This window comes from Xiphophorus couchianus, chromosome 17 (genome assembly GCF_001444195.1).
Source record: "Xiphophorus couchianus chromosome 17, X_couchianus-1.0, whole genome shotgun sequence".
NCBI classification, from domain to species: domain Eukaryota; kingdom Metazoa; phylum Chordata; class Actinopteri; order Cyprinodontiformes; family Poeciliidae; genus Xiphophorus; species Xiphophorus couchianus.
In genome coordinates, this window is record NC_040244.1 from 16,247,198 (window position 1) to 16,264,370 (window position 17,173).

Sequence of the window (17,173 nt, forward strand, 5' to 3'; positions counted from 1 at the left end):
ATTTAGTGTTCGACTCTAGTTGTGACAGAGACTGTCACAACTAGAGTGTCACAACACCATCCTTTAAGATTGCCTTAAAGGATGTGCCTCTGCAAGCACATGTTCACACCGTGCTAGCAGAGTAGCAAAAAATACCATGAAGAGACAGAGATAAACAAGGCTTTTATTTAGACATTTTGGCTCATTTGTTTATTTCTTTGGAAACATGAGAACTTAATGTGGGAAAAGCTGGTTGTATTTTATACATTGGCATGATAAAGTATCAGTCCAGACAGATTTCTTAAAAATATTTCAGATCGTCAGACTAATCCTGATATCAGATACAGGTAACTGGAGGAAACACAAAATTCAGTTTTCAAATGAAAATGGTATTTATTAAGGGTAAAAGTTGTCCAAAATAACTTGGCCCTTTGTGACAATATAACTGGTCCTTAAGTTAAGCCGTGAATATTCTGTGATCAATTTTACTAGACACACCAGGGCCTCACGACTGCTGTCTGGAGTGGCTTAGTCAAAGTCTAGACTTACAAACGATTTAGAAAACCTTCCATCTGACTGAAAACTCCGCAGATGTGAAAAACGTACTGCTAGTTATTCCTGAGGACAGTTGTTACTGTGGAACCACCATCATTATTGTTTCACACAGAGCCATGTTGGGTTGGACAGCTTCCCACTGAAAAAAAAAAAAATCAATATTTAAAATCTGAATTTTATATTACCTTTGATCATCCTGGTCTGGTAGGAACGTATTATTACTGGAGCACTAGATTATTTCTGCCTCTTTATATATTTAACAGTGTGAAAAAGTAACTTAAACTAGTCAATTAGTTCAAAAAATAATTCAAGGAGCATAAACCTTAAATATGTATGAATATATGCCAAAAGTAAAGAGAGCATTTATTGGGTTTCCAAGTCATTTATGTGTACAAAAATAATCCAAGAGGGGGATATTAATCAATATTCATGTTAACATAATCTTTTGTTCAAATTTAAGCAAATCCTAAAAGGTATTTTTTTTTCAGAAAATATACAAATAAAAAAAAACAACTTTTAATTTGATAAGGCTATTGGTGCACATCACATTTTTATTTCTTTATATATGATTTAATAAATAACATTCCATTTCCATGACTTTCTATTGGGCTTTACAGATCAAATTAAATGCGCTGCACATTAAAAAGTCTTTTGAGGTTAATAGCATATAGATTTATTATATACAGCAACAGTTGGGCTTTCACAATTCACACTTAATATTTCAAGTAATTCAGATTTCTTCTGATCAGAAGTGCTTCAGTGCTCATTCTCTGCCACTATTACAAAGCTGAATGCTAAATTTAATTCATTTATATATTCCTTCGTTCTATTTCAAAAGATAAACATTCTGTTGTATTTGTACAAGAACATGTAGAAATCGTGGATCAGTTTATGAAATAAAACCCTGGACAGTAGAAAGAAAACTGATTTAAAATCCGGTTTGAGCGGTCTGCCGCCAGCAGGGGGCGGCGTTATTTGGTAGACTTGATTGTACAGTCAGTTCTACTCAGTGAGCGCAGGAGAGGAAGGTAGAACATTTCAATAAGTTCCAATCTCACAGAAACGTTTATTTATTTCAGGAATTCCAACTCAAAAACTGAAACTCATATTTTATAGACTGATTGCACACAGAGTGATACGTAAGTGATTATTAATGGTTATTTTACTGGTTATGACTTTTAAAAAATAAACCAAACCAACTATAATATTAAATATAATAAAAACAGAAACGTTATGGACAAGTTACAGCCAACACAATCATGGGTCAGAGTGCTGACTAACGCATTTTACCAGCAAACATCTTCCACAAAAGGCTATTGCTGTAGAAGGCAACGAAGGCTGTTCAAGTGTTAGCCAAGAAACACAGAAAGTTAAGTGGATGGAAAATCAAGATAATTAACTTTGAGAGGCTGTGAAGCTCAAGTCATTTATCATAGCACTTTTCAACTCATCTGCATTTTTACATCTAATCATCTCCCTCTTAGAAGGTTCAGCTTTTTCTACCAGAGTTTTTCCATCCACTCAACTTTCAAATGACATGCTTGAATTGTCTTGAGTAACATTCAGATATTCTGAGAATTAGAATTTGGGGTTTTTAATAACCGTTAACCGTGATGTTTAAAACGATTAACTAACACTTGAAATGTATCAGTCTGTGTGTAAAAGATCAACGTATGAGTTTCACTTTTTCAACTGAATCAGTAAAACAAACAAACTCAACAATATTCCATTTTTTCCATTCTGTTGAAACCAAGTTATAATCTTAAAAAAAACAACAACACAGTGGCTGAAACCATGAGCAGGACAGGCCTTGTTCTGAGATCAGTAGCGATCACTCTGCCTTCAGCGGCAGATTCATCTGGTCAGGTCAGCTCATTACGCTGAGCGTCATCTCGACTCCTGGATAATAACAGAATGTGGTTTAAGGTGTGCAACACAGATGGACATGTATTTTCATGATTCGCGGTACAAGGGAAAAACCAAGACAAAGGCGTCCGCCCCCTCTCCCCTTTTGTTTATGATTGCTTTCAAAGATCAAATTCATTTTGAAATCAAAATGTGTTTGGATGTTGTTTTTTTCTGCATGTAACATCTTTGGTGGTTCTTGCATGACTGGTGTCCTGGGCGGACCCTGAAATCCTGACCCAACCCACAGCCCACAGTCTGAGAATTCACAAAAGTAATGTTTTCTATATTTAGGGTAAAACAATCCAGTTCAGGTTTGGTGAGTTAAAACTTTGACCTAGAGAGGATCCAATACTTAGCAACACCAAAACAGCCCTTCAGGTTGGTTTCAAATCTGAATTATAGCTGGAATTATTAGCCACCTGTGGCCTATTGTCATACTTACAGTGGTTATTCAGTGATCAATACAAAATTGAACATGCAGTTAAGGAATGGGAAACATGTGGGCACAACTGACACTAGCTGCGTTTACAATGACCATATAATTGTGCAATTTGACTTTTTGAAAATAAATTTGCTTAATGGAAACACACCAATTATGAAAAAACTCTAGTTTCTCAATACAAAGTTGAGGTGATTTTTCTTTTGGAAGTATTGAAACTGGTTCATTTTGCAAAACTGCGATGGAAACACTTTGTTTACATGACACAAGTCACATGATCATCAACTGGATGTTACCACTGGTGCAAACTATGAAGAAGAAGGCAACAGGAAGTAGTTCATGGCATGTTTTTGATTACTTATTGTATAAACAGACTTATTCGTGTGATTTTAATTGTGTTTCTTATTTAATAGAAACACCGCAATTCCAAAATTGTGTCTTTTCGACATTAGCAGAATACTGACAACATTTTGCGCACATTTGTAATGGAAACGCAGCTAGTGCTTTTCTTGTGCTGCCCCTCGGCAGAATGGCACCCTGGGCAGTGAGATGCATTTCCACGATTGTCACTGAAAAGCAAAGGAAAGCATGCTGCATGTCTGTATGTGCACACCATACACTACACATGGCTGGATTACAATTCCCAGTTAGTAGAAGAAGTCTGCAACACATTTAACATTCAGGAATGGAAATGGTTAGTCAGTTACTGAAACAACGAGACACAGAACACAATCACTTAAAGCTTTCACATTCCAACGCAGATATGTTAGGAGACAAATGGAACAGATGTGAGTTTCTCTCTTTATCGCAGCAGGAATAAAATGTCTCACATTTAACACAAAGTTTGTCATCTTCATATTGTTCTGTCCACTATTAACGGTACGACAACCCTGCAATCGTTACACTGCATTTAAATTTAAGGCAATGCATCACAGACTGGACTGCCACTAGAAACACATTTCCCTGTAAATTTGCATTAATATGAGAGAGAGTGTATTGCTCATGGGCTCTGCCTGTAGACGGCCCCCAATTTGCAGACGGGGTTTTGGTCATTAATACCTTATTAAGGCCCACAGAGGAAATTACATTCAACCGTAATTAAATTCAGTGAATTGCAGCAATTTTAAAACAATGTCAGGGGTTGAAGTGTGGCAATTTGACATTTAGTGCAGCATACTTGATATGAGAGTGGGACTGTTGTACCCAAGATGGTTAATGCAGCATTTTTTATGACTTGATCAAAGGTTTGCACAGGTTTTACAACACAGCTTTACAGTGCTCAGGAGGACAGAGTAATATATGGATACCAGCATCACCAGCTGTGACCACATCTGTTCGGGTTTTATAAAAGTCGATTATAGTAACTGGGGGACCCAGTCGGAGTAAGTTTTATTCTGTTGAACCCTTTTTATATTGGTTGAAGAAAAACAAATCCGTATCCAAAGCAGTATTCCTAGACAAATTGTGAAATACCCATGCCAGGCCAGTAGGTGGCAACACTGTCAACATTTACCCCATCAAAATACAAAAAAAAGGAGAAAACTACTTTAGCTAATTTTGTCTCTGACAGCAATTGCCATTTTTTGCTTTGTCGTTTTTTCCACCCACTTTTTTTGGCAAAAAAAGTGCCTTTCTCATGGTGAAGACAGAAGGCGAAGAAAACGTTAAAAAATGTGTCGCTTCTGTTTCCAGCACAAAACAAAAACGTAAGTATGCTGCGATATTAATGTTCCTTCAGATCTTCATTTTGTGATGTTAATATGACAAACAATTTTTAATACACAATCGTAAACCACAGAGTAAATCATTAACTCAAATGATTTCCAGGTGGAATCAGACTGCTCCAATTTCTGCAGTATTTATTCTTGGTTATTCTCATCACGACTGTTGCCAATATTCTCCCAGACTGTAGGAGGCAGTGTAGGGCACCTATTAAAAACACTGTTGTTATTAGCACCTTGGCGACACCATGGTATTATTGTCATTATGGTTCGAATCATTAAGATGTCTGTCTTTTTGAACCGCCACCAGGAGGCGCTCTTTCTTGTCCACCATGTTTTTCGTGGAACTCTCCGTGGTTACTAAGTTTCCGGGGTGGCTGGTGTCGAAACTTTTGTCTGCACTGACAATACGTAGAGGGGGCGTGGCTATTGAAATGACACAATTTGAACGCCCTGCGCCTTGCGGACCTCTAGGATGTGTCAAGCACAAATCAAACATTACATTTAAACAGCTTATTTTCATGCATTATTACATGAAACAAAGAGTCCAAGATCTAGAGTCTAAGTCAAGTATTGACGTTTCAAGATGCAAATTTAAGTCAACTCAGAAGTGTCTGTTTTCATGACTTGGAGTCTAAGATGCATATACGTGTCCTGATATTTGTCATGTGACGTGGCCTATGTTGGTTGCGTTGCCAACACAACATGTTCACTTTTGCAGCAATGATACAGGAAACTACAGTAAGTTACTTCCTCGTTGTGTATTTTGTACGTTTTTTTGTAGAAGGTCGCTTTCAGTGCAGAGGCTTTTGGCATCTTCATGGATAAAGGAGTTGTGTACCACCAGTACCATCAAATGGTTTGATGCTAGGTGAAGCTGTTATGTGTTGTGAAATTTGTTTTCACAGAAATTACTGATTGAGAAATCATCACTGACACACGAGACCCCGAGTTCAACGTTTTGAACTTTATGCAGTCACACCTCACCTAACGAACCGGACTTTCTAGACAAAGTAGACTTTGATTAAAGCAAACTACAAAAGGCTGATGTGAATGCACCCAATGTATTTTTTCACAACTGGATCTATGTTTGATTTATTTAATTAGAACACTAATGGAATTTCTGAAGGGTCTTTAAACTGGGGAATGCATCTCGCTCATATTTTCTTCATATTGGAAACCAGGTGAACCCAGAATAACAGACTGATGCAGCTTTTGGATGTTTGAACCTGGTGTAGTTTCAATTCAGTCAAAGTGAATCAAAGTAATTTGTTTATTTCATGAATAAGAAAACACTCCAGTGGATGTACCTTACGTACATTAAAATCAGCAGCATATCTGCAGTGTCCCAGAGAGATCGTGCTTATCTAGAATGAGAGTGTCAGGGAAAAGATAGGAAGTTTTGTCTGTAAGTTCCTTATGTTTACCGCCTTATTATTACAGTTGTAGTCACAGCTAGCGCGCTGTTATAAACAGATACTGTACCTCACCTTCCCTACAACACAACGGTTGCTTTGGCAGTTATTTTCAGAGAAGTACTGAGGAGCGCCCCAACCAGAGTGTGGTTGTACAGTGAGAGGCAACTCTTGGCTTGGAGCTCGGTTGATTTATACTTGAAGGTGTTGCACGGCTGCAGCTGGGGTGAAAGGTCAAGATTTGGCAGTGCATAACGGTTTTAAATATTAGTCTCTCTTTGCATGGGCTCTACTTCTTTTTGGTTTTGGTCAGTCAGGTCTTCGGTGGCCTGGGCCGCACCGTAAGCCTCCTTCTCATCCCGAACTCGGTCGGGATCTTCCGTCTCAGTTTGTTTGTACATCTCCCCCTGCTTGCGCTCACGCTCCAAGAGTCTGTAGTTAATGAAGTTTCCAATGAAAAGCCAAATACTCGCCAGGATGACAACACCACCACAACAGAAATACATGTACTTGTAATTTTTGGTGACGTCAACAAGTTTCCCTGAAAGAGAAAGCAAAAGATGGTTGAGCTGCATGCAACTGAGGTCATCAAGTCAATAGGACATTTAAAACAAACAAACAAACAAAACTTGCTCAAAGACAGAAAAACTACCTGCTAATGGTGGACCAATGAGAACAGGGCAGCACTCTATAATTGTTGTGAGTCCCACAGCGCTGGAGAACCTCGGAGCTCCAACCAGGTCCATCAATGTCTCAAACAGCACTGAGCTTACCATGCCAAAAGCAAAGCCAAAGAATACTGCATACACCACCAGGCCAGTGTAGTTTTCCACTAGTGGGCAAAGGATATGGCACACCCCATTGTACAGCACAGCGAAACTGAAAAAATACTGGATCTTGGGGCGAACCCATCGTGAGTTGGCCAGCAGCCCCATGGAGGGTCTGGCAAACATGTCCACGAAAGCCAAGATTGAGAGCAGGAAGGCAGCAGAGTATTCATCCACACCCATGTCTTTGGCATAGGCGGCGAGGAAGACAATGGGTGCAAAGAAACCCAGGAACATTATGACGTTGCCTGACAGGTAGATGAGGAAGCCCCGGTGCTTGAACAGCGTCAGGTCCAGGTACTTGTTGACTATTTGCCAGAGGCTGCGCTTTTCAGTCGTAGTGGTGACGGCGGCCAGCGCCTCGTCCTTCTTGACCTTGCCGGGCGGCGGTCCGAGTGGCCTCATGAGGGAGCCGGCCACGCAGCAGTTCAACAGCAGCCCGCCCAGGATGAGGAAGCTGCCTCTCCATCCAAACTGGTTAAAGAGGTACTGGTTGAGAGGCGCCAGAGTGCTGAGGAAGACAGGGCTGCCTGCCATCGCTAACCCATTAGCAATAGGGCGCTTCTTAAAGAAATATTTGCCTATCATCGTCAACGCTGGCTGCAGGTTGAAGGCCAGTCCAAGTCCTGCGAAGATGGACATAAAAAGGACATTGAGCAATGATTAGTCCTCAAGAAACCAAGTTAAGAAAGTAACATACGCAGAGTATCATTACTTTCTTCTAAATTACTGTTGAACTTTTCATTTGATGAAGATAAGTACATTCCTTTTAAATACAACAAATAATATGTAAAGTGATGTATTCAAGAACTTATATTCTAAAGATCATCTGATTTCATATGTAGTTTCTGTCAAAAACTGGTAACCGTTTCTATTTCAGTTTCAAAATGTAACCATGACACTGAATGCATTTGAGTTTCCAAAATACAGTAGTTTCTTGTTTTTAATAGTATAAATACACGCCACAGTAACGTCTATCATTTGGCTGCATCATCACACTATGATAAGTCAGTTAAATTACATATTAAAGATTGTTTGTGTCATGGAAACATCAAATAGGATTATAAATAATTTATTTTTGATAGAATGAATACAACTAATTATCACACAAACATTTTAGCATATGAAAGATTGAAGCTGCCTTTATTTTTAACCTACACACATTATGTTGGGATCATTTTAAAGTTATATTATGATTATTATTAAAGTTCCTTTTTTCAAATACTTTTTTTTTTAAAAAACAGTATTTCTTTAAAAATACTGTACATTTCACAGTAAGTAAATAAATTATGCTAGAACAGGGTTTCCCAGCCCTGGTTCTCAGTTTTACAGGTTTTCCTGCTTTAAAAAAACACAGATGACTGAAATTCAACAAAAGCCTGTTAATTCACCATCAACTGAAAACAGGCGTGCTGGAGCAGGGAACCATCTACAACATGCTGCTCAGTTTGTCCAGAGGACCAGGGTTGAAAAATGCTAGCATAGCTGAATGTAGAGGTTGCTAAGTGCTAAGTTTTGCTCTACATGTAATTATCCAAAAAGTTGAAAAACAGCAATTACATCATCTAACGTGTTAGAAAGGATGCAACTAATTATGCACCAAACACGTTAAGCAAAAGAAAAGCTGTCTAAACAGAGCCACTGCTAAGCATCTGCTGGCTAATGTTAGCATTTAGCACCAGAGAGGCTCACATTCCTAGATATTTTTGTACCTCTTTACTAAAATGTGTTTTTGGTGATTTTATTTGTTTAATAACATACGTTTCTCACTATATAGTGAAGAGTGGAGTCAGCTGTTATCAACCCGTTCAGTACTCTGCTAATGGATGCTAGCTCCTACACCAACTTTAAATGCCATAAGCTGAACTTTATCTTGTTGTACTGTCTCAGTATTAGACTTATATTTATATCTTCAGCTGTTTTCGAGTAATAAGTTCAGTAATTCAATCTAATATTATAATTTGCCAGGCGTCCATAATAGAAAGTTGGAAGACAAAACCATCTAATCTAAAAATAAAGTGCAGTACAATGACCAAACAGATTAAACGATGTAAACATGCTTCTTGCTACACCAGTTTTATCTTAACTTCTCCTTGGCGAGGTGGAGGCTAATCCCACCGTCTCAACATGGACTTCCTGAAGTGGATAGGCTTACCTCCGATGACACCGATGCAGAAGTAAAGCTGCATCACGTTGGTGCAGAAGGACGCTGAGATCATGCCCAGGGAACAAAGGCAGCCGCCCATCATGACGATGGGTCTGCAGCCGTAGGTGTTGACCAGTATGCTGCTGACGGGACCTGCAGCGAATAAACAGAAAACCCACAGAGGCGAAGGCTGAAGGATTTAATCTGAAGACCGGAAACAACAAGCAACGTCTGCTGCCAGCGACCTTTTCATATTATCACCTCAAATCTGTGAGCGCTGAGCGGCCATGTGTAATTACTCTGTCAGCATTAGAGGGACATGTTAGCTGCCTAACAACAACAACATCCTGTCAGATGAACTCCAACAAACTGAACAACTAATCAGACCCGTTTCTACGTCTCTTTGTTGCGTTAGCTTTACATTTTTACATAAGACTAACTTGGCTGACGAATGTTTTCAATCATTGTCAGAATCAACATATTTATGTCTTATTATTATTATTACTATAAAGAGGGAGATAAATGAGAGCTTCATTGATTTATTTACAATAATAAAGGCTACGCAGCTTTTAGTACTGGAGTCTGCGAAACTTTTGAGTGCATGAATGGTAACCTGAGCATGAAAAGTTGTTTTTTTTGGTGGCACTTTCTTAGCCTAATATTTTTGCTGCCACCTGGAAGATGAGTTATATTTCTAGCAGTTCATCATAAAAACCACAGACGACTCTGAGTCATCGCTGAACTCACTCTTCAGGAATCTCGTCCCGACCTTGAGGAAAGCTACCCTCATTACCATTTGTATTCTCGGGGGGGACCTGAAATTGGCCATGATGAGAACTCGGCTGATTACACCGTTTCTGGCTGGGAGACGACCAGCGTTTTCCAAAAAGAGGTTGACTTCAACTCTCGGTGGACCAAAACCCAGAACTATCCAAGGACCTCCACTGTACCGGCCGGTTTGTCTCGGTATAGAGCACTTCTACACATTTCATGAGTAGTGGTGAACAGAAAACCATCATGGTCCTGTTAGACCATCACCATGTGTCATTAGGTGAGTTTCCATTGACTGTATAATTCCACGATTTGACATTTTGAAAATAAATTTGCTTTATTGAAGGGTGACAATTTTGAAAAAAATTATTTTTCAATAAAAGGTTTTGGTGTTAGAATGCAATGTTTTTTTTTTTTTTGGTTGAATCCAAATCTGTTTATTTCGCAAAACTGCAATAGAAACACTTTTTCCACATCACACGAGTCACATGATCAACAAGAGGATGTTACCACCAGTGAAAACCACAAAGAGGAAGACGACAAGAAGTGGTAAGAGGGTGATGGCACAGCATGTTTTTTAATGACTTACCAAGTGAACAAACTTATTCACATGTTACAATAATTGCGTTTCATATTTAACGAAAACACAACAATTGCGAAATTGTGTTTTTCCAACATTAGCGGAAACTTGAGTATTACTTCACCACATTTAGATGCTTAAATATGTTAAGTTGCTGATATTCTATTTATGTTAACAAGTAATAAATTAGAGTCTAAGTGCACATTTAGAAAATGGGATTCCTGTTAAAGGGAGTTGATATGTTGGCTTCTATCAGACAGCTGCTGGCTTTAAATGTACTGTCTTTAGACTTTCCATAACTGAAAGTGAATGCAACACACTGGTTCTAACAACAAATGCACCATACTGATCTTAATCACATTCCTGCAGTGGCGCAATCACTTCAAAGATCAAACAGGTCAAGGCATACTACATGTTTTAACTAGGCCAGATAGCTGCAAGAGTTTCTGTCTGTAGTTTCCGACTGCTAATTTTATAACCGTCAGTGTTACCACGCCTCATTCCACTGAAGCGTTTTGTTTAAAAGTCGCTTTGTTTGACAGGTCATCTGCATAACCAGTTGGGCAACTGAGCAACAAATCCTGAAGAGGCAAGACTTTAGTCAGTCTGCATACATGGCTTGCAGGAAACGAGGAGGAAAACCACGTGGCTGATTCCAGAAGTCAAGGGAGTCATTTTGAATTTTGTTGGCGCTTTAGAGTTCTGGAACTGAAGAGTGGAATTATCGCTTCCAGCTGTGGCATCAGATAGGCTAAGTTTCTACCTCTGGCTATATTTGACCCAAAGCATTTTACACTCATAACATGAACAGAGTCTATAAAAAGTTTTCGTCTCAGGGGCCACAGGGGGCCACAGAGGTGGGTAGGGTTCCCATAAACGGTTCTCCAGTGAGAGGAGAAATACTTTAACATGTTTTCACTGAAGTTAAAGTAAGAAGTAACCGTCTAAGAAATTAAGAGTAAAAAGTAAATGTTTGAAAAAATGATGATTTATTATTTAGAAATGATGTCATTGGATTGACAAAAGCATAATGTTTCTGTGCAAATTCTGATGTTTTAAACATCAAAGTTTGAAAAACAAGATAAAGAAATATTGTGATCACATAAAAACTAAATGACAAAATACAGTTATATCTTAGACTTGTCTGTTTTCTTTCAAGAGACGCTGATGCAATACATTTTTTGGTGCTTTTATGGACTTTTTGTCCACAAATCCCTTCAAACTTACTCAACTTTGTTTTCTATTTGTCTTAGAAATCAGTCATGATCAACAAAACTTTTATTTTTGACCAAAACAGTGCAAACTGATTTCCACAAAATAATGACAATTGAACAAAAACATTTTTTCTATCCATCCCCTGACTTATACTTTTCAATAAATGTTTCTCTGACTTGTTGGAGTGTTTTTTGCCTTCATGCTGTCCTGGTAGCCAGGAATACCGATGAACCAGTGGTCGTCCACACACAGTGGTCTTTAAACTACAATCACATATTCCAGTCATTGTAAGACTACTGCCACTATCTGGTTGGACCTCTGTTAAATTGGGTCAGTCACTTTAAAGGGTGCGATGGGGGTCCCCCACCTCTCATCCAATGATCACTGGAGATAGACACCATTTCTAAAAATTCTTAAATCTAACATCTCATTTAATTTACTTGAATATTTTTATCTTCCTGACGCAAATAAAGAATTGTGAAAATATAACTCGTCCAGTATCTATCAAGGCTGTTTTGTTTGTGCAGCTGACTCTTAGTTTTGCATGTTGTAGACAAGGTTAGCACGGGGCAGTGCTAATAAACTAGAAGGTCTTTTCGGCCATTTGGAAGGACTGGATTATTACCTGTGGGTGTCTGCTGCTTGGCTCATTACCAGCTAGCCTTCCAGTAATGGTGGCGCTGTGTAAACAGCACACAAAAAGCAGCTGCAGGGGAATTAGAAAGGTGTTAAACATTCAGAGTGATGGAATCGCCGCTGTAATAGGCAGGACAAGCGAGCAGGTGTTTAATGAATAGCTGATGAGTCCAATCAATATGAATGAGTGAGTAACAAGAGCCACTCACTTAGTACCTGCACATATTGACGGAGTCAACACATGATAATGACATTCAGTCTGTGGAAAGCTTTAAAAAGGAGATCTGTGAGTCGGGATCTGACCACTTATCCACAGCTATTCCCCCGCTGCAGTCTGTTAGAGGCAGGCCGATAATGAGCAACAAGCAGCCAACCTTGTCGGCGTTGGAGCGTTTTCTCACAGCTTCCGAGTTTAAGCTAGTGAATACTGCCCATGATGTACAATCAAACACATTCCCTCCAGTTTGTAGCCATCATGCCCACTGTGGATCCCTCCAGAAAGTCTGGATTAGAAAATAAAAAAAACAACAACAACAAATATAGCCTGCATTGCATCGTCAACATAATTTTTAAGATATACTAAGTGTCTCTTTGTTCTGCTGTGTCCGACCATCGAGGCTCATCACGCTTGTTCCTGACTGGCACAGATGGCGGCAGCAGCAGAGGCTCTGATTGGAGGATTACAGCGTGGGCAGATGGCAGCCAGGGTGAGCGATCTGCTGAACGCAGACCAATATGCGTGTCCGCCTCACGATCAATTCCCACCAGTCAGAGGCTTCTAATATGAATTTCAGTCACCCGTCGTCCGATTGGCTGCCTTACCCAGCTATTTAGCAGGGTTTAATTAATCCCTGGATCAGGGATTAACTAACGTCTCTGATTGTGATTGAAATCTGTAATTAATATCGTAAAAACCACCAGGTCTGAACTCCAGTTGTGACTGTCACTTCCATCTTTTTAGTTCCTGCCAAAATTGACTTGTTCAGGTCTAGGGTCGGGAAAGGGGCAGCTAACATCTCTGCAGATCCCACACATGCTGGACACAAACTGTTTGGACTTTTACCTCCAGGACGGTGCTACAAAGCGCTCCTTACAAACACTAGCTTCTTTTGTCAAAAGCAATGTATATATACCTAATTACAAAAAACGTTTATGTATTTGTTTATATTTTAATTGTCTTCATTGAGAGCAAAAGTAGATCTGAAGTCAAATATTCTTTGCCTCATACAAGCATATAAAGCTGATTCTGATCATCTAAAATCAGTTTTTTGGTTAGTAAGACGACATAAATTTAACGCCATTTACTCTTTGTCTTTAAAAACATATTAAAGTTTGAACTTGTCGAATGTGTGGATACCAAATTATTTTGCTAATCATTAGCTTAGCTTAATGAAATATGCTAATTAAGCTAGGCTAATCTGGGAGGAAATATGACTTCCCCACACTTTGGGAAAAACTGACCTAGATTATCTTTTGCTAAATCACTTTCAGGACTGCTTACCTGCTGCATACATGACAGCTAGCATGATGGAGGAGATCCACGCCACCTGGCTGTAGGACGCATCGAAGATGATCTGGATGTCTTTGAAGAAGACCGTGATGGCTTTGGGGAAGGCGTAGGAGAATCCGATGGAGATGAAGGATCCCAGCACCACCGCCCACCCCCACCCACCATCCGGTGGGGGCACGGCAGCAGTACCTGAGGTGGGGACTGGCATCTCTGAGTCTTCACTGTAGCGACAGATAAAAAAAAACAAGGAAAAGAAAGATCAGTGGGTAGAAAACTGTAGTTTTGTGGATTGTTTTTCATAAATTTGCACCTTTAATTGTTCTGACCGAGCCTTTTGACATGCCCTTCATCACGAGCTGAAACAGTCTTTTATTTCACAGTTGAAGTTCCTGAGCTCTTGAAAACATGCCATGTTTATTACGCTGTTATAATCAAAACTTGTTTATTTAGCTGAATGCCAAAACGTGTCAAACAATATTATTTAAAGCAATCATTTGTCTTTTTCTGCTCTAGAGCTCAGTAAGCTTTTGAAACAAATTAATTATTGTAGCTTCCCCAAAACATACGACAGTACTTGAATGAACTGTAGCTGCACGCAACTACAATCTGTGAAAACTCCCTTTAAAAACACTGTCTATTTTTATAGTTCTAACACCTGATATGCCTTTATATGCATAAATATGCACACTGGAAGCTACCACAGACGCTATTATCTACAGTCTTCTTACTATCCTATGTTGGGCATGTAGCCAATCAGAGGCAAGGAACATGAATGGCGCTTAGGAAGTTCATATTTTATTTTGGGGTTTTTTTACGTTTCCTCTCCGGCAGTGTGGCAGACAGAATGATCATCTTTGCACCAAGGTGAGGCCCAACAGGGTGGATTTATAACTACACACCTCTTATTACACCTTTATCTGACCAATAAAACTCTTCCTCTGGAATCCCCCCTTTTTTTTCCAACTAATTAACCCGTTACCATATATCCGGGATTACTAGCATGTTAAATATTAGGGATAATTGCAGGTCTGCCAATTTAACTTGTTAAAATAAGAGCCTTCCATGACGTCATGACAGATTCTAAAAAGAAATCCAATTTTCAAAAACCATACATTGAATGAATTTCTGTAAAGTTTCCCATAAGAGAGTGGTCCCCAACCTTTTTATCACCGCGGACCGGTCAAGGCTTGGCAATTCTACTGCGGCCCGGGGGGGAGGAGGTCACATGACACAATGTTCAATTTTTTTGCCCCAGTTTTCCCCTAATGAACATCTTAGAACGTTCCGAGTTCTAAGATTGTCGCCGGTTTAGTGCATAGAGCGGCTGATCCCGCCGACTTTTATCCAACGTTTTTTCTTTTTGTTACGTCTTTTATCGCTTAAAATGAGTCCACAAACTATCACCGCAGCTTCTACATCGTCGGACATGTTTGTTACTCTAAATTCGCGTATGGTATGTTGGGGGTTTTACGGGATTTTCCCCAGGAATCGGGATGTTCGTGAGTGGAATCGGTTCGTGTGTGGCGTGTTGCTCCTGCCGTGTGGCTGAACACACGAACCGGTCGAACCTGTTGGACTTTTATCGGCTGGTGTCGCGTGTGGTCACAGAGGTTTGGAAAATCGGCCGACAATCCTTAAATCGTGTTGTGTGAACCAGACCTAAAACTCACGGTAACATTCTTCTCGTCTAGTCTCGACCACTGCTAACGCTCTCTGACTCTGGTCGCTATGGTGACATGTACATGTCCCTTCAAAATAAGATACAGATGCGCCACAAAAAAAACCGAACATTTTACTTTCATTAAAATTTTAAGTCATGATAAAGACTAATGAATGGGAGCCCCGCGCTTGTTGCTCTGCAACGAGACGCGCCGTCTGGGAGTGAAGGGAAACAGTGAGTCTGGAAGTGATGCACAGGGTATTCATGGTCTCTAAGGAGCAAAGCAGTTCGAAGCTTCATTGCCTCATTAGAGATGGTCACCATATTGGACTGTGGGAATCACCTGCCTGGATAAATACATCGTCTTGTTTCTGGGCCTTTTCCCCTTTGCAAAGAAACTTTCCAAAGACATTTGTTTACTCATTACTCATTTTGCTGCTTGTGGCTCAATGTTGGCGCGCATAGACGTAACCGAGAGAATCCGGTTAAATGATTTTCAAAATAAAAGATCCTCCAGACTGAAATAATACATAAAACGGAAATATTTAATTATTTCGTGTGGCCCGGTACCAATTGTTCCACGGACCGGTACCGGTCCACGGTCTGGGGGCTGGGGACCACTGCCATAGGATACCTCCCTTATTAAGTAAAATAATTGGTCCTGTAGCTTAATTATTGATGGACTTGAGCCAGATCAACTTCATTAACGACACTAAGACGACCCTCATTCTGCAGCCCTATCACTTGCTACAGTTACCATGTAGAATAACTTGAGCCAAAGTGTGTTTATAGGAAAATGTCCCTGATTATTACAGTCAGGCCTGAAGCTGTGTTTACCATACACACACATCCATGTGACAATAAAAGCTTTTATGTTTCAAGTCATTCAGGTGTGACAGTCACATTCTGGAGCTCCATGTCCGGGTGCACAAAAGGTACACAAACACACACTGACGCTCATGCACACACACCACTACACCGTGTGTGTGTTTGCTTGAACTCAACGTACCTGAGAGACCAGGCCCCGCCCCCAGCTCCCCTTGAACACCTCCCTCACCAGGAGATAATGGAAACATTACTATGTGGGGGGAGGGGTCAGGTGACAGAAAGGTAAAATCGGGTCAAGCGGGGTGTTTCTGAACAAACGCACCTTCATTACCAACAACCTGTTCACAGACGCATTGCAAACTGTGAAGATAATGGCAAATATTTTCAGGTTTTCATTCTTTATCAGTCAGCTGTCGCTATTGATTGTAATCAGGTTAAAATGCCAGCAGACCGCTTTGCTTTACAAGTAATTGGCCAGTTTGAGTGTTTGCGTAGTAAGATGACACGTAAACCTGAGTAAAGCCAGTTTGACGTGTTTTAACTAAACACGAGCAGCATCATGTCTGAGCATTTTAAAGATGGGAATTTACCAAAGGTAATATTGGGTATATATGTCTGTTTATCAACAGTCCAGTCTACAGTTTACATATCTCCCCCAAATTCTTACATTTCCTTCACATTCCACTTGAGACTAAAACTATCTACTTTTTTCCTCCCATTTAACCTTCCATTGATATGACTGGATACAGCGCTCAAATGCATTTTTAAAGCTTGGAGTGAGTCAGTGATTGGGCAGCCATCAGGTCATGATTTTGTAGTCCAGAATAAAATGCTTTGTGACAAAATATTGTTTTTTTTGCTGACCTGAGAAACAAAATGTTGGGTTTCATTCATTTTCATGTCAGCCATAACCATGAACATGAACAGAAATAATCACGAATTCTTACTCTGTGTAATGAACCCATGGAAATTTTGAGGTTTTG

At 39.8% G+C, this 17,173-nt stretch overlaps 1 protein-coding gene across 5 annotated transcripts in view; it reads right to left on the reverse strand.

The window, feature by feature from the left end:
* Positions 1-1,067: 1,067 nt before the first annotated feature.
* zgc:165507 (monocarboxylate transporter 2) overlaps positions 1,068-17,173 on the reverse strand; it is a 33,658-nt gene continuing 17,552 nt past the window's right edge. For 4 of the 5 annotated variants that reach the window (XM_028043755.1, XM_028043757.1, XM_028043752.1 and 1 more), the window contains exons 2-5: positions 13,694-13,923; positions 9,000-9,143; positions 6,670-7,470; positions 1,068-6,558 (exon numbers count right to left, since the gene is read on the reverse strand). In XM_028043755.1, coding sequence (XP_027899556.1) covers positions 6,278-6,558; positions 6,670-7,470; positions 9,000-9,143; positions 13,694-13,910 — 1,443 coding nt within the window. In that variant the 5' untranslated portion in view covers positions 13,911-13,923 and the 3' untranslated portion in view covers positions 1,068-6,277. Of the gene's footprint in view, positions 6,559-6,669; positions 7,471-8,999; positions 9,144-13,693; positions 13,924-15,372; positions 15,426-17,173 lie in introns of those variants that run through there. The other variant, XM_028043754.1, reaches the window with a different exon arrangement.